Here is a 23,259-nt window from a genome sequence, read left to right on the forward strand (position 1 = left end):
CAGATAAACAGTCAGCAGCCATACATACTTTAAAAACATAACATAATTTCAGGATCACAATCATAATCATAAATACCCTACACAATCATGAAAACCCCATAAACCAGGGAGAACATCTACACACAGATGTGTCTGCCTCCAAATGTTCCTGTATTCTCCTGATAACGTCCAATGACACCAAGCCTTTAAGTTTCAAATCTTTCTCTAGTTCATTCACAAATAACAGCCTTTTTTCCCCCGATTCAGTGATGACAGGTATGTAGGAGGGAAGAAGACCAAGAATAGCCTTGTAAATAAATATCCGCCAATGTTTTAATCTACGTGTAGACAAAGAATTCCAACCAACAGTGATGAGTGGTGGTAGTAGTAGTAATAGTAGAGTAAGTATAAAAGTAGAGTAACAATGTAACAACAAATAAGATCAATATTAAGTCTAATACTGGTCCCAAGGCCCATCTCAACTGATGTGGTACACATTGCTGATTAATCAAGATTTTGGGGGCTTCATTTGTGGCTGTGAGACATCAACAATTGAAATGGAATGAGATTATGTCTGTTTTACCTCCTCTGTGGCTCATGGATACTGAGAAAAACAGTTTTAAAATGATCCCATGTTACAAAGACATATTTCAAAACAAGGGCCTTCTCAGCGATGGCTGTTGTGTGGCGCTAGAAACATCATATGATGGCTGTGACAAAAGTGATTACAGGAATAATTTGTTATGACAGAACTCTATGTGCGCCGATCTGATGTGCACGACATGTTCGCTGAGTTCTCCCGCATGGCACAACAATCAATAGTGCACTCAGTGATTAAGTGAAAGAAGTACAGATCAAAAGAAGGTATATAATCCCTGCAAAATTAATTGGGTGACCTCAAAACTGGACCAGGAACTGAGTGCAATTTTACACATGTCCTGATGTGCACACCAAGTTTGGTGAGTTTTCATGCATTGCAAGAGCCTCAAAAGTGCACTCAGGTAGTAAGTGGAAGAAAGACGATGCTTGCCCAGCTAACAATTCAGAACATTCTGGGAATGTTACTGGCTGTGGGAATGTTCCCTGAAGGTTCCCCCCAGGTTCTCCTGTTGTTGAAAATGGAAAGTTTTCCTAACGTTTCCCCAACGTTGGTGTTTGGTTGTACATTGGGTTCCCAGAACGTTACTTTGTCACAACCTTCCTACAACCTTTATAGAACGTTCTCTTTTGGTTCCCAGAACATTCCCCTAATGTTACTTTTCTACAACCTTATGCAACCTTTAGAGAACATTCTCTTTTGGTTCCTTTTCCCATGGCCCTTGGATCCTAATGATGTAATATTAATTAACGTTAGTGTAGTGTGACCGAAAAATAACGAAACTCTTGCAAATTTTATTTATTTTTTATTAAACCTTATATTACATTTTACACTATTTTAGTGTAATTAAAGTATACGTACGTACCTAATGAACAATTCAAGTTAAAAGAAAATCTTAAAATCTAAGATTATTATAAATAATGATGCCTACAATGACTGAAAAGATGCTTTACAGAATAAATCACTAGGACTGTCGATGACAAGCAAGCATTTCCAAGACATCCAAATTCCAAATCCCTTCACTATAGTCACAATGATAGAAATTCACCATGATACACTTAATGCAAGTGCTCCCAGTCAAAAAAAGAAAATTAAAAACAAATCGTGTGACAGTATACTGCATATACAAAATAGAGTGAAATAATGAACAACACTGGCAAAAAGTAGGAATAATGTTTATGTGTAGTGACGGAGTAAGAAGTCGCTGAAACAGCAAACCTCGTGGAAACAGAGAAATTGCACAAGCACTCATGAGAAGTGTGCGGTGTCTAGTTTTTTGAGCGGACGTGCTCACTGCCTTGGAACATTCTCCTCCTCACTGTGCGTGGATGTGTGAGTGTGCGTACGTGTGTGAGTGAGCGTGCATCAGTGTGTTGCCTCGTCTCGTATTGATGTCAACCGACTGCAACTGAGTCTGAAGGCAAACAAACGAAACGGGGGTTTGCTAAAAGAGGGACAAAACCCCCTCCAGGTGGACCGTATCACCGTTGTGTTCTTCACGACCGTCCTGCTCGAGCCTCCACCGGCTCTTGACCGAAACGATGAGCCAACCTCGGCCGGACGAGTTTCAGCCTCCTCCAGAGTGCCCGGTCTTCGAGCCCAGCTGGGAAGAATTCGCAGACCCTTATGCTTTTATTAATAAGATCCGTCCCATCGCGGAGAAAACAGGCATCTGCAAAGTCCGCCCGCCTCCGGTGAGTGCAAGCAAAATGTGACAAAAAGCCGCCGCTGGATGCTGGCTCCGTTGACCGTTAAGACGGTTGTGTCGATGGACTCGGGGATTTAAAGGGACTATTCAACATGGCGGATACACGATTATGATCATTCTTTGTGCCGCCACGGCTAGCCCTGCTAAGTTCTCACTAATATGGTTGCCTTTTCGTCGCGGTCACTTCGTGGTCGTCGTGACCGTAGTTTAGATGTGTGTCAGTGTGCTAAACGTGGATTATAGTCGCGGGGCAGCGCGTGTCAACAAAGCCCCGTGGTCCAGTCATTGAGCTGCTTAGCTGCTGTGCTAACTCAACAGCTAGCGGCTAAACCTGTCATAATTTAGCACTCGGCGTTGACTGAGGTGACTATGCGGAAGCCACACGGCCGCGTACAACATGATGTTATGATAATAAGATAAACGTGAGCGTCAACACTCATTTTGCGTCGTTGTCCTTGAGTGTCCGACGTCAATGTCCGCAGTTATTATGGGTTATTTGTGGAGAGCATCATGATGCAGTCGGGTCCTTTAGCGTCCATAAGTGTGTGTGTGTGTGTGTGTGCTTGTGTTTTCGGTCAAAGTGTCCTGTTGTGAAAGCATATTTATTTATTTCACCAGCCGAACACACTATATTGAAGGGTGAAAAATATTGCTCCATCCTTGGGACAAGAACACAGTGTAATACTATATAACGGACACAATTCTTGTTAAATAAGAAGTTGTGCCGTTTGAAGTTGTGGTCTAACTTGCCTCATTACCCAACATTAACTGTTGTGTTGCACGTTGTTATCAATTTTTCCTCATGATGAGCCACTCTGTTCATGTATGAGCCTGTGTTGTAGTAGGGTGTTGTCCTCCATGTTGGCTTTGTGGTAAGCTGGGCTTGTGAGTGAGTCTTCCATCTGGCCATTTTGTGTGCCAGTGGGGGGATGTTGGCTACCCACTTTAATCAAGAATTTGTTTTTCTTCTTTTTTCATAACATTGCTCTGTTGTTGTACATGCTAAAACTGTATTTAGATACACTGATTGACTGGTATTGTGAGCTATAAAATGGAAAGGATCACCGTGTTCTTTTTTTGCAAGAGAAGGCCTTGCTTTTCCTACAAACTTGATTCTAACATCAGTGACATGAAACCATGTTGTCAAATGCTTAATTGACCCTATTCTACAATTACAATTAAGTTTCTAATATAATTACAAAATGTGTGAATGATGCATAATGCTGGAAACGCTGGATCTCACAAATTTTAAAAGGAAAAACACATATGCTTGATTTTTTTTTATTTTGCATTGACCTAATTCAAGAATAGAAATTACTGTCAAACTATTCAGTCTACCTGTTGTAGTGACCTTCATGTGCCATTGTGTGTGTTTTTGTTGCTGCTCAGGGCTGGCAGCCTCCATTTGCCTGTGATGTTGACAGACTTCACTTTGTTCCTCGTATCCAGAGGCTCAATGAACTGGAGGTGAGTTTTGTCAGTCAGGTTCTACCAGGGATTGTTAGGCTGTGTCTATATTTGTGTGTTTGCATATTTTATTTAATTGTGTTCATGATGATGCTGTATCTAGGCCTCTGTAAGTTAGTAGTAACAATTATGGAATAGGGACGGTGATGTTTATGAATGTCTGAATGCAAAGGATGGATTGCAAATTTAGACTGATAAATATTGTGTGGGATCAATAAAGGTACATCTTAGCATTCGGCTTAATTGCTACTCATCCAGACTTAGAAATGTAGCTTTATTCCAAAGACTGCTTCTACTCCACCTGGTTCGTCTCTCATCAGCAAACTTGAAACCCTCCCTGACAGTAGTAATAATAATAATAATAATAATAATAATAATCCATGAGTGTCTGATCTGAAGTGATAAAACACAATCACACACAGTGAAACACAACCACTTTTTATTATTTTTGTTGTTGTTATTAGTAATCAAATGTATATTACATTACATTACATGTCATTTAGCAGACGCTTTTATCCAAAGCGACTTACAATGCAATTGAGTACAACCAGCCAGGGGTGGAGTCGAACTTGCGACCGTTGCGACCATGATGTCTTTCGCACACAGGGTACTGGTCTTAACCACTGAGCCACTGAGCCACTCCACAAAAAATATATTTATTTATTTATTTTATTTTCTCTTTTAGTTTTATTTATATAACTGTGTATCCACCCCCTCAAGATGCACCACCAGTGTGTGGGGATGGGGCAGTGGTGGGCGGTTGTGTTGTTTGTTTTTGTTTCTGTGATAAAGCAAAAATCCTACTGTAAAATGTAGCTCAGTGCAATTATGTTTTATAATAGGACAAATATTTGCCCACACTTTGTATAATTTAACCTCTTTTTTTGCTGATGTTGATCAATGCTTCATGTCATGGTTTTGTTCCAGGCACAGACGAGAGTCAAGCTTAACTTCTTGGATCAGATTGCCAAATTTTGGGATTTGCAGGGATGTACCCTGAAGATTCCACACGTGGAAAGAAAGATTTTGGACCTGTACAAGCTTAATAAGGTTGATAATTGATATCACAGTACATTTTACTGTATAGAAGCTATTATGCAATCAACCACTCGCAACATCAATGTATCTCACTGTCCTTTCAGCTGGTGGCAGAAGAGGGTGGATTTGACCTTGTGTGTCAGGAGAGGCGATGGACCAAGATCGCCGTACAAATGGGCTTCTCCCCGGGCAAAGCTATCGGCTCACACCTGCGAGGGCATTACGAAAAAGTCCTCTATCCCTTCAATCTCTTTCAAAATGGAGCCAACCTGCTGGTGAGTTGGACACTCCTGTTCCTGTTAATACACACAGAGAGACGTTGTGCATACAGTCACAAGTGGCTCATCTGTAAACAAAGACCTAATAATGCTAAGCCATCACTATGATGCAACAAAAAATTTCATGAAATTACAAGTTTATAATGCAATTTAATGCAACTTGAAATTATTCTTAATGATAATGTGGGGGCATTGTTGGGGATGTGCATGTTTTGTTTTCAACTGCAGCTTATGTTTATGTTTTATGCTATTTGTTTTAAATCCAAAAGGACACATTTTGGATTCTTTTGAGTCTACATCATTGTTCTACTGCTCTCCTGAGTGCAAATTTATTGTTTAGTGTCATAGTTTTTGCACCCTAATATGCTCTTAATATTTTGCAAGAGAGCTTATCCAAACTCTTTTGGATTGGTACTTTGTGACCTCCAGTAGGAGGTCACTCTAAATTGTTTAATTACCCCAGCTCTCTCTTGCCTCAGGCACCAGAGGCAGCTTCCAAACTGATGGGTTTGGAGGTTTATCCAGAACTTGAAGAGGTATGTTTGCGTCATGGTCAAGAAGCCACTTGGCTAACAACATGCATGTCTATGTCGTGGGTTTAATATTTGCAGACCTGACTGTGAATTTAACCCTTCTTAAAACAGTTCATGCTCGCATCCAAAAAGTAGTCTGTCCCTCTGTAGGTCACATGTAGGACAGAATAGTGCTTCTCTTTCTGTTTCAGGCAAAAGTCTGGTTAAATATTTTTAGTAGATTTTTCAGTTTTCATCTGTCCTTTATAATTAATGTAAAAAAAAACTAAGTCAAAGATAAATCTTGAGTTACTTGTCCTCCACTGTCTCAGCTTAATTCTGTCTTTGTACTACCAATGTGGCATGCACACTTTCAGTTTCAGTGCTACCTGTTTGTGGTGACAGACTCTAACTAACCACATGCCTCTAATCTTCTGGCCATTTCACTTCAGGAAACCTTGTTGGTACCAAACAATGTCTTTGAGACAGTTTCCTGTTTTTTTCTCTGAAACTCATTTGGTTGTTGCTAATACTAATCGTCACAGAGGATTGTTCAATTTAATTCATCATTGATGTTCTGAAGTTATAATCAAATAATTAATTATTTTATTTTTAAAAGTAAATGTATTGTCTGCTCAGTTTAGTCTGTGTTAATGTATTTATATTAAAGTCTCCCTTATATCTATTACTGTATCTACTGACCACTGCTTTTGTACAGGTATTCCAGTTTGGCACGTTAAGGCTTTGTGTTTATCATCGAGTCGTTGTTTTAATTTGCATGTTATATTCCTCAGTGTGTTCAGAAGCCACTCCAGTCGGTGGAGAGTAAAGTAAGGATGGAGAGCGTGGACGCCATGGTGCCGAAGCTGCAGGCACAGACTCAAAGACCACCTGCCTTGACGATGGACACTTACTCCAATGCTCGCAGAGGCAAACGCATGAAGTGTGAGGTGGGTGTTATTGATGTAAGAGAGCGCCACACACCTGATTAAGGGTCTGCACACATGAGAACATGTTCAGGAGAATCTGCCAGAGTTTTACATCGTGTTGGCTTCTTATCTGCACTGAACTGGCTTGTGTTTTCGTGTATACAACCAATTGGGAAAATGATGATGTCATAGCCCACCTTTCTCTTTTTCTTGCACTCACTGTCGCCATCTTTGTTGTCGTTGCCTTCTTCTTGTGTTTGGAGTTTGTACACAGCATGCTAGCTTTATGTGCAGGCTCCATTTGTCATATTCATCTCTGTTTTTGGTGTATTAGTGTGGCAGCACTAGAGTTCCACTTGCAAACCTGGCACACTTTAGTGTTCAGAGTCATTTTGGGGGTTTTACTGTGTATGAAGACGTTTCTTGACAGGATGCTGTGTTTATGGAAAATATTTTTAAAAAACAAAAAGAAAAAGATTGTCTAAGGAAAGTTTCTGAGTGGATAAGGCTTAAAACTGTCCCAGATCTAGCAGTACACACTTCATTCTTCATTCGTCTCCTATTTCCACACAGATCATGGTTTTAGTTGTTTGTTCGTATTCTGTATACTCAGGCTGTCTGTGTGAAGACTGAACCAGGAGAACCAGGAGATAACCGGCCCAACCTGAGACGGAGGATGGGTTCCTTTGTTGCCAAACCAGAACCAGGTCAGACATACTCCATATTCCACATACTATTATTTACAGTAAATTCAAGAGGTTTGATATGTAAATTTGCTGCTGTGGTTGGGCCAGTTAATCAGACCAATCTTTGCCCTTTTATTAATAATCAACATTGGGATATAATTATTGAATAAATTGGCCATGTATCACTTATTTATATGTCTACACAGTTGTGTTCTCAGCAACTTGATTAAAGGAGCTAAGTAACATTTGTCCTTTCTTTTATATTAAATGCACTGCAGTACAGACACAAATTGAGTAAAGGGATATAGTGCAAGTTTTGTTCGATTAGCATCAATAATATTTATAATAATACTTATTTATGTATTATTTATCATTGTTAAACTGTTGTACCTTGTCTGATGGAGTAAAAAACGAAAATCATCAAAATAATAATATAATAATAAAAATGTATCATAAATTGGCCACCTCAGTGCCACCGAGTCCAGCATTGGCCAGTCAACATCTGATTTACATATCAATTACTACTAGGTCAATGAAGTTATCTCTCTTTTGTGCTTGTGTCAGCTGACTGCAATGATGACAGTTTTGGTGATGATACCAATCTACTTAACAAGTCCATCAAAATCCTTTTTTTTTCCGTACTGTTTTGATCTAGAGACCTGAGGTAGCAGAAATTCACATACTTTGCATTTCATTTAACACAAATTAGTATTTATAAGCAGCATATTGTCATGTAAAAAATGTCTATTATGTGATTGCAATAGATAAATTGGCACTGTATTTTCTGAAAATGTTTTTGTTATGACCTGTTGTTAAATCACCTGTTAACAATGTTTAATATCTTTTTTTTTGTCTTGCAGAAAAAGAGATTCCCATTCCAGTAAAACAGGAACCAGTTGAAATTAAAGAACCAATTATTGAAGCTGACAAATTCAAATCACGGTACAAGAAGTTCATCCCGCCCCCAGTTCCTCCAAGTCCAGTAAGTAGAGACGTCTTTTGTATGCCATAAAATGACATTTCCACACCTAAAATGAATCATGGAATGAAAATGAATTAGGCTAGTTAGTCTAATTTGGTGTGGCTAGTTAAGAAAAGGTATGTTTATGATCTTAAAAACTAAGTGTAAATTAGTATTATAGATGTACTTTTATAATTTGTGTTACAGAAGTCAGTGGTTGTGGCTCTGAAGCTGATTCCTGCTTGTGTTTGTTTTCTAGGTGGATCTTGTTGTGTGCCTGGTGTGTGGCAGTGGAGGCGATGAGGAGCGCCTGTTGTTGTGTGACGGCTGTGATGACAGCTATCATACTTTCTGCCTCATCCCTCCTCTTCTCGACGTTCCCAAAGGAGACTGGAGGTGCCCCAAGTGTCTAGCACAGGTGAGGATGCGCTGCCAAGCTGCAAACTGACTCCTTTTTAATGAGCAGTGCAACATTTCAAAACAACAAGCCTCTCAACCTATACGAGACAGTCGATACATACATAAAAAATGACATAAAAATGTATAGAATTCTTTATGGTTACAGGAATGCAGCAAACCTCTCGAGGCATTTGGCTTTGAACAAGCCTTCAGAGACTATTCCTTGCGTGCATTTGGGCAAATGGCAGATGCATTCAAATCTGACTACTTCAACATGCCAGTTCATGTAAGTTTAACTGATTTCAAATTATATATGTCACCATCTTGGTTTTATTTTTATTTTTTTAAATCGATTGTCTTTTCATGTGTTTTATAGATGGTGCCCACAGAGCTGGTGGAGAAAGAGTTCTGGCGTTTGGTCGGAGCCATTGACGAGGATGTTACCGTGGAATACGGAGCAGATATTGCCTCAAAAGAGTTTGGGAGCGGATTCCCAATTCCAAATGGGAAATTTAAGGTTTCCCCTGCTGACGAGGTGAACTGATGGCTCTCACTTGAGCCATTCAAAACCTTAGGGCTGTGTGTGTGGAATCAGAATGCCGCAGCCATGTTTTTTGGCTGTATTTGGTAGCCTTTTATTAAATTAACTGTTATGATTACTCTAGTATAGATCTGAATATGCTGTCCCTCTTGCAGAAATACCTCAAGTGTGGCTGGAACCTCAATAACCTGGCGATGATGAAACCATCTGTGCTGACTCATGTGACTGCTGACATCTGTGGGATGACACTGCCATGGCTCTATGTTGGCATGTGCTTCTCCTCCTTCTGCTGGCACATCGAGGATCACTGGAGTTACTCCATCAACTACCTGCACTGGTACTTCAGCAAATACATCTCATCATCTCGCAGATTTCGTCCGATCAGTATTAGGCCCATTCCTGTAGCTGTCTGTAATCATTTTATTAATGGAGAAGAGCTTGAAAAAAACAGTAGGAGGAAAAGTAATTTTCTCTTGACAATTATTTATATTTACTTTAAGGGGTGAACCCAAAACCTGGTACGGAGCTCCTGGCTTTGCAGCAGAGCAGCTGGAGGCAGTGATGAAGAAACTGGCTCCAGAGCTGTTTGACTCTCAGCCAGACCTGCTGCACCAGCTGGTCACCATCATGAACCCTAACACCCTGATGGCCCACGGAGTTCCAGTATGTGTTTATATGACTTTCATCAGCACTATTCTTTTTTCCATTTCTTTAACACAGGGTTAATGAATGATCTGTTCTTTTAATCAAAGCAACATATCCCCCCCACCCCACCCCTTTGTTCTAGATTTATAGAACAAACCAGTGTGCTGGTGAGTTTGTCATCACGTTTCCTAGATCTTACCACAGTGGCTTCAACCAGGGCTTCAACTTTGCTGAGGCTGTCAACTTCTGCACCGTAGACTGGGTATGCATTGCTTCATTTGTCATATATTCAACACATAAAACTGACTCAGCTGTTACTCTTTCAAATGTATTTCTGTCTAGTTTCTACAGAATTTACCGCAAGGTGACTCAGTGTCTGGCATGTTTTCTATCCAATTAAGATTTTCAAAATGTTACTGATAACATTAACTGTCGTTTAATCCTAATGTTTCTGTTTGTTACCAGATGCCTCTTGGCAGACAGTGTGTTGACCACTACCGTCAGCTGCACCGGTACAACGTGTTCTCCCACGATGAGATGGTGTGCAACATGGCCTTAAAAGCAGACACACTTGATGTGGTGTTGGCCTCAGCCACCCACAAGGACATGGTCATCATGATCCGTGACGAGCGGGGAGTGAGAGAGAAAATAGCGAAAATGGTAAAATAGTCCCCTCAATCATCTCCATACACCGTCATACTTCTTTTCTATAGATCAAGTGGAAAGACATAAAACGTGTGTAGCTGTGGCTCAGACACGTGAACGAATGACATTGACATGGTTGTCGTTCATATTTTGAATGTAGCAAGCGCTTTCACTGCATCTTTGGATACTCATTGGATACTCGAAGAAGTACATCAGAATGGTCTTTATCTTTTAAATTAATTCCGAACCTCCTGAATCAGTTGGTGAAGGAGAGGATACACACAAACAATGACTCACTCAGTCACTCGCTCATTGTCTACTGCTTTATACTCCACCTGAGGGTCGTGCGGGGCGCTGGAGCCAATCCCAGCTGACATGGGTAGAAAGGCGGGGTAGTCCCTGGACAGGTCGCCACTTAACCTCTGCATGTTTTAGTATGAGTATCTGGAGAAAACCCATGCACACACATTGAGAAACCAGCAATCTCCACACAGGTGGAACAGTAGGATGCACACAGATGCAGCAAGAAAAACATGACTTTAGTTACACACCTGCTATGAAATGTGGTGCCTTTAATCCATTATCTTGATTATTTCTCTTAGTTTAATTTATTAATTATTTCACTTAGGCTGGCCATCTAAGCAGCTCTCAGGTTTTGGTTGCTTAGTAACAGATGCGACAGCATGGAGACCCTCATGCGCCTTGGTTAAAAACACCTCTGGCTTCCTCTGCATTTTTCATGCCTTTTTTATGCTGCACTTGTACACTCTGAAAAGTCTCTTTATGACTTTTTTTTATTAATAGCACCTTATGCAGGGGGGCTTTCCGTACAACAATTACATGTCTAAGTCTTAAGAGAACTCAGGTTTATATAAATCAGGGAGTTGGGCTTTATGTAGGTGTACTTAAAGCATGTTTTCTTTGTCTCAAACTTTCAGGGGGTAATACATGCCAAGCAGGCAAAATATGATAACCTCCAGGACGACGAGCGGCAGTGTGCCAAGTGCAGGACCACCTGCTACCTGTCTGCCATCACATGTCCCTGTAGATCAGGGGTACTAGTCTGTCCACACCACATCAACGACCTCTGCTCCTGCCCAGTCACCAGCTACACGCTGAAGTAGGTCATCCTTGTACAGCTGATGTAGAGATGGTTAACAGACATTGTGTGCAAAGATCAACACACGCGATGTTTGAGTGAAATTAATATTTGGGAAAATACATCTTTTTTTACTGGAAATTCTGGTTCTTCTGAGGCAGATCTTTGTGTTTCCAGTAACTTTAATGTGCTGTTTCCTTTTACAGTTACAGATACACACTGGAAGAGCTGTTTCCCATGATGAATGCAGTGAAGCGGCGGGCTGAGCTGTATGATGAATGGGCCGCCCGTGTCTCAGAGACTCTGGAGGCTAAACTAGAGAAAAAGAAAGGTAAAAATTGAATGTAAATAAGAAATCCAAGCATTCCAGATACTATTGGTTTACATGTTAAAGCCAAATAATAAAAGTCAGCCTGCACCTCAATAGTATGTAAGTTTAAAGTACGTAAGGTAACTTTAAAAGCATTTTAAAATAGAGAAAGCACTCTAGTTTGCAATGCACACATCTGCTCTAAGGCTGATCAGTTTCTAACAGACAGATAAAAACCGCCACAAACATCATCTCCTTGGCAGAGGTCATTAAATGAAAACAATAAGTAACAAGTAGAAACACTAATTGACTGGCTATTCACCAAACCATGCCTGACTATGATTAACTAGGTGTTCTCTCTCTTTTTTCCCCTCAGGCCTGCCTGTCTTTCGCACACTTCTTGCAGATTCAGAGGTCAATATGTTCCCTGAAAACGACCTGCTGCGTCGGCTGCGTCTGGTCACACAAGATGCAGAGAAGTGCTCCTCGGTGTCACAGCAGCTATTGAATGGCAAGAGGCAGACCAGGTAGCATTAATACACTGTTCTACATGAGTATTATTCTCAATGAACTAGTACCAGTGCCATAGTGGGATTCCGTTTCTCTGTTCTTTTTTCCCCATTCATTGAAAACTCTGCCCTAGGTATCGGTGTGGAAGTGTGAAATCACGGAGCCAGTTGACTGTGGAGGAGCTGAGTTCATTTGTGAGGCAGTTGTATAACCTCTGCTGCAGTCTTCCTCAGGCTCCCAAATTAAAGGTAGGCTGAGCAGAGGAAATGTTTCCTGTGATGTTACCACAATAGACTTAATACAATTTACCTGTGTTGGTTTTGATGTCATGCTGTTGGTTATGGACACCTTATTGTCTTTTTTTTTGGCGTCTCTGAGTGCAGACATGTCCATGTAAACATAATGACTGAAGAACAGTAAATACATAGAAATATCATATGCTTATACCACAGGTACCACATATGGACAATGTGGTCTATTAGACTTTGGAGCATCTTTCTGCATACATGGTTGAGAGAAATTGCTCTAATTATTTAACACTCAAGCCTAATAAGTTTGAAAAAACAGTTTAACTGGCAGAAATTCAATTCTGAAAGATATGAAATGTTCCTTACGTCAGTGTGCATTTTTTTAAATTGGAACATAAATCAATCAAAATTAGAACAATTATTGTATTCAGCCCTAGTCTAAACTACTAACATTGTGATTGATTAATGTAAAACCACTCATTTTAATCACCTGTACGTGCGTGTCAATGTCTTCCTGTAGGAACTCTTGAACCGCATTGAGGACTTTCAGCAGCACAGCGAGAAGGTCCTGGCAGAGGAAGTTCCCAGTGTCACCGAGATCCAGAGCCTGTTGGACATAAGCTTCGATTTCGACGTGGAGCTGCCCGAGCTTCCCCGCCTGAGAGTGCGGCTTGAGCAGGCGCGCTGGCTGGAGGCGGTGCGGCATGCCAACGCTCAGCCTGCCACCCTAACTCTGGAGACCATGAGGAGGCTCATCGATCAGGGAGTCGGCCTGTCGCCTCATCCGTCCGTAGAGAAAGCCATGGCGTGTCTACAAGAGCTGCTCACCGTGTCCGAACACTGGGAGGACAAGGCGTGCAGCCTCCTAAAAGCCAGGTGAGAGCAGCACCGACTCATCTATGATGATGTTATCATTCGAACTTCAGGGTCAAAAGAACCCCTGAAACATCAACAAAGAAGATGTGTGATAGGTTGTTATGCTCTGAAGATTTTTTTTATTCCTGAAGTGTAATTTTATAGTCAAAGCTTCAACTTTCTGTTCAGGTTTTAGCACTGACAGACAGCAAATGATTAATGTAATATTATGTCAGTGCTCCTGATTTTGCTTCATTTTAATTACAGCTAGTGCAAAATGCTGCCGCTAGAATATTCACCAAGATCAACAAAAAGTGAGCATCATGTTTAGTTCTGCCCTCATTCCATTGGTTCTCAGTGCTGTTCAACATTAACTGTCACAAGTGCTTTTCAGAGGCTTTTAATGGCATGGCTGCAGGAATGTGCATCTTCTCTTCATTATCAGAGAAACTAATTTAACGTCAGAACTTAAATTTCTACACGTTCTAAAAGTTAATGATCCTTCGCCATTCTTAGTCCATTGCAGCTTTTGGGTTTTCACGGCATTAAAATACTGTTTTTATTTAGGTTTGTGGCTGAAAGTTTTTATACATTTCAAGAATAAAGTTATACTCCCATGTAAAACAAATGCTTTAAAAACAAAAACCTGTAGCTTTTACATGATCCTATTAAAACAATTGTCCAGGATATGTTCAACACTGGTAAAACATTGGTTTATTTCTGAATAAAATGCAATGACTGATGTTGTAGGCAGTCATAAATTGGAGATGATGCAGGTGTTGTGTCCATGAATAATTTATGTTCTGTTGCCCACCAGTCCACCACACTCCATAGAGACTCTTAATGCTGCTGCTGAGAAGGCGTCTGCTATCCCTGCCTACCTCCCTAACTGTGTGATCCTAAAGGACACCATAAGAAAGGCCCAAGAGTGGCTTCAAGAATCAGAGGAGCTTCAGGTAAGGACAATCTTTACAGGATGATTTTCCCTATGTGGGTCAATTTGAGTGTGATTGTAACTCTGACACAATTTGTTCATTTCAGGCCCGTGGCTGCGTTCTGCTGGTGGACCGACTATCTGACATGGTGCTACGAGGACAAGCCATCCAAGTCCACCTGGAACCTTTAGACAGGCTGGAGTCTTTAATGGTCGAGGTGCGGGAATGGAAAGAATCTACAGCTGCGGCTTTCCTTCATAAAGACTCAGCTAGTACTGTGCTGGAGGTAAAATAACATACAGTTCTTTTGCTGGTTGACTACTTTCTCTGAGATCACTCATTTAAGTATCAAAACCTAACACAACGTGTATTCACATTAATATTGTTATAAAATTTGAAGAATTAGATCTGCAGGTTTGCAGACTGACTACCTTAATAACATGTAGCATTGCAAACCATGATTCATTTACTATTTCTTAATTTTTGTAAATGACAGCCACTGATTCATACTTCCTCGCTCTCTTGCTGACTCACTAGTTATACAACTCATGAAGTAGTTGCTGTAAAGTCGTTGCAAACAACCCTAGTAACTAATGAAATGTGTCATTAAATATTTATCATAAGTCCTATTCATGTCACAGTGTTATAATCTGCTTCTCGAAAGAAGATGAAAGAAGAAGTGCTGGGCAAACCGAGCTAAATGAGCATCACATATATTTTGGTTTTTCACAGGTTCTGTCTCCAAGATGTGGAAATGGAAATGCACATTCTCCAAAGAGGAAGGCCAAGAAAAGCAAAGAATCGCCTAAAAGTAACAAAAAGAAAATGCCAGGACTCAGCACTGTCAGCGATGTGGAAAAGGTGCTTTCAGAGTGCGAGGATTCTACCTCTGCAGTAAGTGTGCTGTTTCTCAGAGTTTTCCATTACATACGACTTTTCCATGGCAGATATTTTGACAGGTAACCATAGGTGTCAATAATCAAATGAATGTTTCAGGGAAACTGCTGTCACTGTGTCCTGACTCCATAAACTCCACAGAGCTACGTTAATGTTCTCACTAACACCTGTCAAAATGAAAACCGTGAAAAAGGCCCATAAGGAACAATAGGTGAATTTGAGTAGTCCTAACCACTTTCCCTCGATGTCGATGGAAAATGTTACATGGTCAGGGAAAGGTGTGAAAGAGAACTCTTAAGGACTGAGGAAAATAAAGGTTTTTAATTTGACTGCACATACACTAGACTTTGTAAATATGCAATGGCAGGCATTTAAGACGAAATTCTGTTGTAATGAAACAGTGTTTTGGACATGGAAAACAAAAAACTCATCACTTGATACTTGACCCTATGCAGGTTATATAAAGCTCTTACTGTGGCTGCCACTGAGATTCTTCTCGGTCACATCACTCAGTTAGGAACCTTCCTAAGAAAATGTACTCTGTTACAATCTATGTTGATATAGAATTGTTCTGATTATGCATTTGTTTGACTCTCCAGATGGCAACTCTGGAGGAGCTGTGTGTCAGGGAGATGGAGGCTTTCTCTAATCTCAGGGCAGCAAATGAGTCAAAGCTCCTTCCCACAGCAGACTGCACGGACCTCAAGGTGTGTGTCTGTCAGAAGGCTCCCATGGGGGCAATGCTGCAGTGTGAACTCTGCCGGGACGCCTTCCACAGCGTGTGTGTCAGGGACACGTCCCACTCCTCCCAAACACAGCCCTGGCTCTGTCCGCAGTGCCGGCGATCAGAAAACCCCCCGCTGAACAAAGTACTCTCCCTGCAATCGTCTTTACGGGGCATAGGCGTGCGCCTGCTGGAGGGCGACGCTCTGCACCATGTGGCTGAGAGGACAATTAACTGGCAGCACAGAGCTCAGCAGATTTTAAAGACGTGTAACCTTTCAGAGCTGGAAGAGAGACCAGGAACTCCTCCCACTCTAACCCGCTGGGTATCAGGCAACCATGATACTCACGACAACACTCAGGTCACTTATCACAGGCTTGTTTCACTTCTTTTTACATATCATTTGCAAACTTGAGTTAGCACAGATAAATCAAGGTTGATATTTGATGTGTTTGACACAGGCGCCCTCCTTAACTCCAGAGTGGAATAGGACAGGCCACGCTGTCTTCTACACTGAGCAGAGATGCATACCGCTACAGGGTTAGTGTCTGACTGACTGAATGAAGAAAAGTCTCTTTGTACATTGATTATTGTTAGTGTTAGTAGATTGTATTTTTCTGTCCTAACAGGCTTGAGCCATGAGCTGGAGGAGCTGATGGTTGAAGGGCTCCTGCTGCAGGTGGAGGTGCCAGAGGTGCAGATTCTCTACCACACATTACTGAACCGGGCTGTCAGCCAACAAAGAGACAGGTGCATGTCCCCACCACAGGACGAGTCCTCAGACTGTGACAAACAAATGCAGTTCAACTCTCAGGGAAATAATCTGCCAGTCAACCAGGTACAGGCAAAAAAAAAACCCATCATACATCATAACAACCTCAAAATCAGTGTTAATGGAAGTCATTTTTATATTCAGGATGATGTCGACGCCATGAGGGAAATAAGGCCAGACTCAGGAAAGAAGATGAAGCGGCATCTGGAGAGGGAAGGTTCAGACGCAGAGTGCAGGAGGAAGGACAAAAAACACTCACACAAAAGACAGAGGATAAATAAGAAGAACCCGCAACACAGACCGACCTCAACCTCATCCTCCCCACGCTCTGACTTCTCCCAGTCCGAAGAGTCGGATGAGGAAATGGCCGTTTGTCCTGCAGAGAGGTGTCAACTGCCAGAGGGAGATGAGGTGAGAAAGTTGTCTGAGAGACCACAGTCTATCCTGTGAAATACAGTTTTTTCTTTTCTCTGCAGAGGGCAACATCCTCCCTGTCACATCATGTGAATGTTGAGCAACCGGTTTTACATGTATACACATTTATAATATGGGTTACTTGTGTTTAACAGAGAATGTAGTCGTTGGTGATCAAATCTTTTTTTAAAAAGGAGGAGCATCCAGCACTGAACTGACTCAAGGAATGCAGGCAGAAAGTTTAGTTGTTTTTTTTATATTAAAAAACAAATAAATAGAATGTAGCTGAATCTTAATGACATTCAGCAGCCTGGGTTAATCGAATCAAGTGCTTATGCTCTAAAATTATAGTACATTGAGACTGATTTGGGACCCAGAGACGGGTTGTGGGCCACCAGATTTACAGTACTTGCAGAGTTGTTTGGCTAAAAAACTAAAACAAAAATAATACAGAATACATCTGTGAGGTAAGTTACCATGAGGATGGATATGAACCAACCCCTTTTGAGTTACTGAAACACAAAAGCCCACGTAAGGAACAAACTGCTGCTCACATGAGCCAAACTAAGGCAACAAACAAGTGGAATTTTCAGTTTTCTTCAAACTAAAGACAAAACACTGAAAGTCGCACTCTTCTATGGACTGGGATACAATACTGAAAAGCAAGCAGGCCTTCCAATTACATTAGAAACTTGTAAGTAAAATTCATATTCTGCTTATATTTAGCTTATATAAGTAGATATTGCGTTAACTCTGCCTAAATGCATTTACTTAGTCTCGTTCACATGTGTATATTGATTTTAATAACGCACGCCTGTTGTGACCATTAATCAAACATGTCTTGAAAATGACTGTTTTACCTGTTCAGAATCTCATATAAAAGGCATTAGAAATATTCAGAAATGTTTATATCATGATTTGGGTCAAAATAGTTTACATGAAAAGTTTGTGAAAAGTCTAAAGTTTAAATCCCCCCAAAAACATAGGAAGATATTAGAACTCTTATATTTCACTGGCAAGGGTTGTTTTTCTTGTACTGTTAGTCTTGAGTTGTTTTTTGCAGGCCACAGGACTAGTAAATGTGCTGTATATGTAGCTTAAATTGAATTGTTTTATCAGTGAATTGTGGGTTTCACACCTGTAGCAAACTCTGCCACTACAGTCATCAGGGCACAGCTCAAGTGGCAAACTCTGTTTTTATGCTCAAGCTGTGCTGCTCTGCTGAGAACAATATAAACTCAGTCACAGTGTCTGCAGTGGTCAGTCTGACTATGTCAAGGTTAGGGAGATGGAGAGAAGGAGGCAGATTGACGCAACCACAACAAACACTGTTTTGCTATTATGTGAAGTGTCAATAGAATTCCAGCAATTTATTAAACAATGGTGAGAAAACAACACTTTTGTGGGCTGCTGCAGTCGTACGTAATTAACGGTTAATGCTGGCTTTTCATTAACAACACATCATAAGGGAGCACTTACAGTGAAGCGCCCACAGACACTCACCACTCGACTTGTTTCAGCTCTTTGTTTTGGTTCTTCTAGTTCTACAAGGTCACCATTATGATTCTCTTTGACTAATCCCCACAGCATAGAAACTCTGTGCCACCACCTGCTTAGCACCAAACAGCAGTCAAGACAGTGAGAGAGCAGCTGCTGGACACACAGCACTGGAGCATTCAGCAACTAAAGTGTCACATGTGTCCTTCTGGAACTGGTGGGGCCAAAAGTCAGAGTTTAATCAGAACATTTACTCCCACTATTCCTCAAATTCAGAGGTTATTAGAGGCTTTTCCTCATATATGTCCTTTGGAATAATTTGGATATAAAATGTTTAAACAAGTAATTTAAAAGTTGACAGTATCATCTAAAAATAAAAGAAAATGTCTGTATTAGACCCATGCATGAATGAGAGCCACATTTGGCTCTTCTGCTCCTCTGCAGTGGCTTCCTGTAGCTTTTTATTATTATTATTTTAAGTTTATTTTCATTATTTTTTCATAGTCAACACTTCATTTTTAGAGATCAAGGTGATGCATGAAATATGCACTAAAATATGCATCACATCCTGTCTAGGTCTTATTTCAAAGTCGGCCTACATATGTGCCAAGGGTTTGCTGTTTTTCCTTAAAAAATAGTCATGAAATGTCATCGTTTTATTTTTGTAGTTATTAAATTTCATAAATGCAACCAACTATAGCTCTTTTATATATACAGTATATGCAAAACTTAATAAATGATGATCTCTTTATTTTATGGGTTCAAATAGGTTTTCTGGCTCCAGATTATATTTATTTGGATGGAGAGGAGACAAAAATGTCTCTTTTAATACTAGAGGTTACAGATCCCTGATCTACACACAGCTCCTGAATCAGTTAGTGAATGACAGGCACGCTTTTTTCTCCACGCACATCAAACAGACACAGCTGGGCCGAGGGGAAATTGGTGCTGCTAATCCGTTATTTATAATTGTTTTAAGCGTTAATTCAGTTCAGTAACTTGAGTTATCTCTGAGGCTCCCAGATAGTGGTTGCAATTCTTCCACACGTTTTTAGACACTGCATGTGAACGTCCCCTTACGCTTAACACTGACACTGACGGACAACAGCAGCAGGCAGAATCTGTAGTTTCAGGTGTAATGTGAACATGTTTGTCTGCAGGTGGACTGGGTCCAGTGCGACGGCAGCTGTAACCAGTGGTTTCACCAAGTCTGCGTCGGCGTCACGGCCGCGATGGCGCAGAACGAAGACTACGTTTGCGTCAAGTGTACTCTGAGTGACGGACACATGTGAGGACGCAGAGAAAGCAGAGGTCTTTTCACTGAAGACGTCTGTCTGTCTATCCGTCCGTCCGTCCACCCGTTCGTCGTCAGCCCGTTTATGGAGCCATCATTCTGGACGTGTCACTGATCCTGTATTTCCTCCCCCGTCTCACCTGTTTGACCCTTTTGTAACAACGGTGCTATCTCCTTTTTGACTTGTTGTCCACAACTATAATGTTTAGGGGTTGTTGTTTTTTTGTATTTTTACATATATTATATAAATATATATATATGTATGTATACATATATATATATATATATATTTACTCTTATGAATTTGTGGTTGTCTCGATAAAAGAAAAAAAGGAAAATCAAAACATGATGTGAAGCGTGCTGCATGGGATTCCGTTACATTGGTGCAAAGGAGTCTTACATGTTGCACCCTGTACAGAGGGTTAATTAAGGGTTAATATTCTCTTCTCTGGAACCTCCTTGCATGTTAAACGAGAGAAAAAGGGGACAGATGTCCCAGGTTTTCATCCCCTTCTCTCAAAACACTTACTCTAACTGTTTTTGATTTTTTAATTATTATTCTTATTTGGAAATCCAGTGTTTAGTACATGCATCTTAATATAATTATTCCCATTTGTTTTTTTGTAGAATAGGTTTATTTATCTGAGCAATAATTTTTTTGTCTGAGTTGACCTAACTGGCTTGATCTCCGCTGAGTTGTGTTGGTGTGTTAGCGATGGCGTAGTGTACAGAAAGCTACACGGGTGGACGGTTCCGCTGCCGTGGAGTGGAAATGTGGCAGACTGAAGGAACAAGAACTCTGCTGACGCTTCCGCATCCACATCCCACGGCAGCATCAATCTGCTTCATGATTCACCGGGAAAGAACTCGGGGAGTAGCTGAAGATGTTACAAGTTTATATTGTGGAATAAAGCCCTTTTGTTTTATTGACAAGTCTCATTGTTTGACTTGGAATGCGGTGGAAACAAAGTACAAGATGTTCTTCATAAACCTTGGTCAGTTTTTAAGAGAGCGTTAGAGTCATTTTTCAAACTTATAATTCATAAAAGCAGGAGGGACTGCAGTTTATCGTCCTGTCAGTGTTTAACACATTAACAATTACCAGCTCAATATGATGGATTATTTTCACAATTAGATTTAACACAAGAACTGTGGATTTTAAATGCTTTTTTTGACAACTGTGGGTCACAAATTTAATGAACTATCAGGTTAAAATAAGAATAATTACATTGTTTAACATGATTTTAATTTGTAATTTTAAAATGTGTTTTTTATGCAGAACATAATAGGTATTAGTCTCATTTTTTTATGTATGCAGATTGTAGACGAAGCCAGTGACAGGAGGTTGTGCTCGAATTGAATCCATCATCATATAAAAGACTATAAAACATCTATGGCAGCAGAGAAAAACAAATACACCACATGAGCAGCTGAGGCTTTCAGAGCAATGGAAGACAAACAGTTGGCCGTGACACGAATCAGGCCCTTCAACAAAAGCTTCGCTATCAGAGGGTTAAACATTTTCATGAATCATGCAGGTAACAAATGTGCGTAACGCCTTTTGTAAATCCTTGTAAACAACATAGTTCATTCATCTAGTACAAATACAAACTAATAATGGTTGAGGGCAACTGTGTCTACAAGAAGTGAGGTAGTTTTGATTGTTTTCATTTATCCAAAGGTAGAAAAAAATAAAAGGGAGAAGAAAAAAAAGGCTTTATCTCCACTGCACCATCAAATATAAGAAGGTCAACAGCAGCCTCTGCAGCCACAAGTGGAAATTCATTCACTGTGCAGCAAGTTGCAGCAGATATAATGAGAGATAAACTACAGGGAGCAGCTGTTGGACTCCAAAAACAGCTTAATGAAATATTTGATCAGAAAGAAAGAAAGAAAGAAAGAACGGAACTGTATTGATCTCTTTGGGAGTTACAGCACCATAAGTCAGAAAAAAAGAAGAAAAACATTATAATAAAAAAACAAACATCAATATGGATGTAAACAAGAATAGTGCAGACACAAATGTGAATAAGAAGACCGATGAAAGTGCTATTACTTCATAGTAATAGCACTTCTTATGTCATCTTATATTTAGAGATATATGTATGTGTATAGATAGATACATGTAAATATGACTACGTAAGAAGACCTATGAAAGTGCTATTATTTCGTCACACATTGTAAGAGTGCAGTGAGGAACACATTGTGTATATACAGTACATGTTAAATCTTCACATCCGACTCATTTGGTAGAATTACAAATTACCATAAGAAATCCCAGCCAACATCACAGTATTTCTTTGAGGTAAAAAAAAGACACAGGTTATTCAGTCAGCCAGTGTTGTAATGTAACAAAGTACAAATACCAAATAAAATCAGAAGAAGAAGAAGAAAAGGAAGAGTTGGTAATGGTCTGTATTTATATAGACCTTTCCTAGTCTTGATGAGCTGCTTCACTCACCCATTCATATACTGTACTCAAGGACTCAAGGACACATATAGACTAACAGGACCATTCCAGTTAAAAGACAACTTGCCCTACCACTGAGCCACCATGGCTCAATCCTAACACCTCACTTTTTTAATACTTTTACTTTCACTTCTAAAACTTCAGTACATTTTATATCAGAAAATTAATTTTGATACTTAAGTACAGTTAACTACCTAAGTAATTTTCTTTTACTCAAGTATCCCTTCAAGGTACTTTATACCAGAGTGCAGTCAGGGTTGACACAGTATTGAGAGAGAAAACAACATCTGCTTCACTCTCATAATCCAATGTTAGGCCTGTCATTCATAACGACTTTATCTACGGTATGATATTATTTTACGATGGCGACTGATAATAAAACTTTTAATTTGTTTGAATAAGGGCAGGGATGTTTTATTTGTGTAGCATGGCAACACTGACTCAGTGCACAGTCCTTTTCAGATGATCTTTGCAGCCATAAGTCATGTGATGACGGTGATGAACGGCCTCTGTTGTCTGACATGAACTCTCCGTTCATATTTAGCGAGTTATAAGGAAAACAACCCCGTTCACAGTCACAGAGGCGGTGACCGGCTGGACGTCCTGCTTCTTCATGTGATAGAGCAGAGACTCACAGAGACAGAGGAAATGTGTAAATATAAAGTGGATGAGCAACAGCTTGGTTCCAAACAAATATGTGACACACCTTCACACTGTAAATGTCTCTCAGCAAACCACTTGGCTCAGTCACGTGGCCGGATTCTGAGAATATAACCAGCTTAACACTTACCACTATCTGTTTAATTACCACTAAAAATGAAGTACAGCTGCATATTTGCTTGAGCATA

General features: G+C 40.3%; 1 protein-coding gene across 2 annotated transcripts; it reads left to right on the forward strand.

The window, feature by feature from the left end:
* Positions 1-1,887: 1,887 nt before the first annotated feature.
* Positions 1,888-20,871, forward strand: kdm5bb (lysine (K)-specific demethylase 5Bb). Of its 2 annotated transcripts, XM_044037673.1 has the most exons (28): positions 1,888-2,271; positions 3,675-3,752; positions 4,680-4,802; positions 4,895-5,065; positions 5,548-5,604; positions 6,375-6,530; positions 7,123-7,216; positions 8,056-8,177; positions 8,416-8,574; positions 8,722-8,841; positions 8,932-9,090; positions 9,252-9,433; positions 9,597-9,759; positions 9,884-10,003; positions 10,207-10,401; positions 11,325-11,506; positions 11,692-11,816; positions 12,172-12,322; positions 12,439-12,553; positions 13,074-13,429; positions 14,226-14,364; positions 14,450-14,629; positions 15,076-15,237; positions 15,840-16,325; positions 16,426-16,504; positions 16,594-16,802; positions 16,881-17,147; positions 19,808-20,871. In XM_044037673.1, the coding sequence occupies exons 1-28, from the start codon at positions 2,119-2,121 to the stop codon at positions 19,937-19,939; spliced, it is 4,635 nt and encodes a 1,544-aa protein (XP_043893608.1). In that variant the 5' UTR covers positions 1,888-2,118; the 3' UTR covers positions 19,940-20,871. The 2 variants fall into 2 exon arrangements, with proteins under 2 accessions (XP_043893608.1, XP_043893609.1); XM_044037674.1 differs by lacking the exon at positions 5,548-5,604.
* Positions 20,872-23,259: the final 2,388 nt, after the last annotated feature.

The sequence above is a fragment of the Solea senegalensis genome, linkage group LG11 (assembly GCF_019176455.1).
Source record: "Solea senegalensis isolate Sse05_10M linkage group LG11, IFAPA_SoseM_1, whole genome shotgun sequence".
In the NCBI taxonomy this organism is placed as follows: Eukaryota; Metazoa; Chordata; class Actinopteri; order Pleuronectiformes; family Soleidae; genus Solea; species Solea senegalensis.

What these genes read in the sequence shown, in the direction of transcription:
- kdm5bb (XM_044037673.1), top strand. Translation starts at nt 2,119, where the DNA reads ATGAGCCAACCTCGGCCGGACGAGTTTCAGCCTCCTCCAGAGTGCCCG. An exon ending in TGCAGCCTCCTAAAAGCCAG is followed by an intron (nt 13,430 to 14,225) that starts GTGAGAGCAGCA and finishes GTTGCCCACCAG; the next exon opens with TCCACCACACTCCATAGAGA. An exon ending in ATACTCACGACAACACTCAG is followed by an intron (nt 16,326 to 16,425) that starts GTCACTTATCAC and finishes TGTTTGACACAG; the next exon opens with GCGCCCTCCTTAACTCCAGA.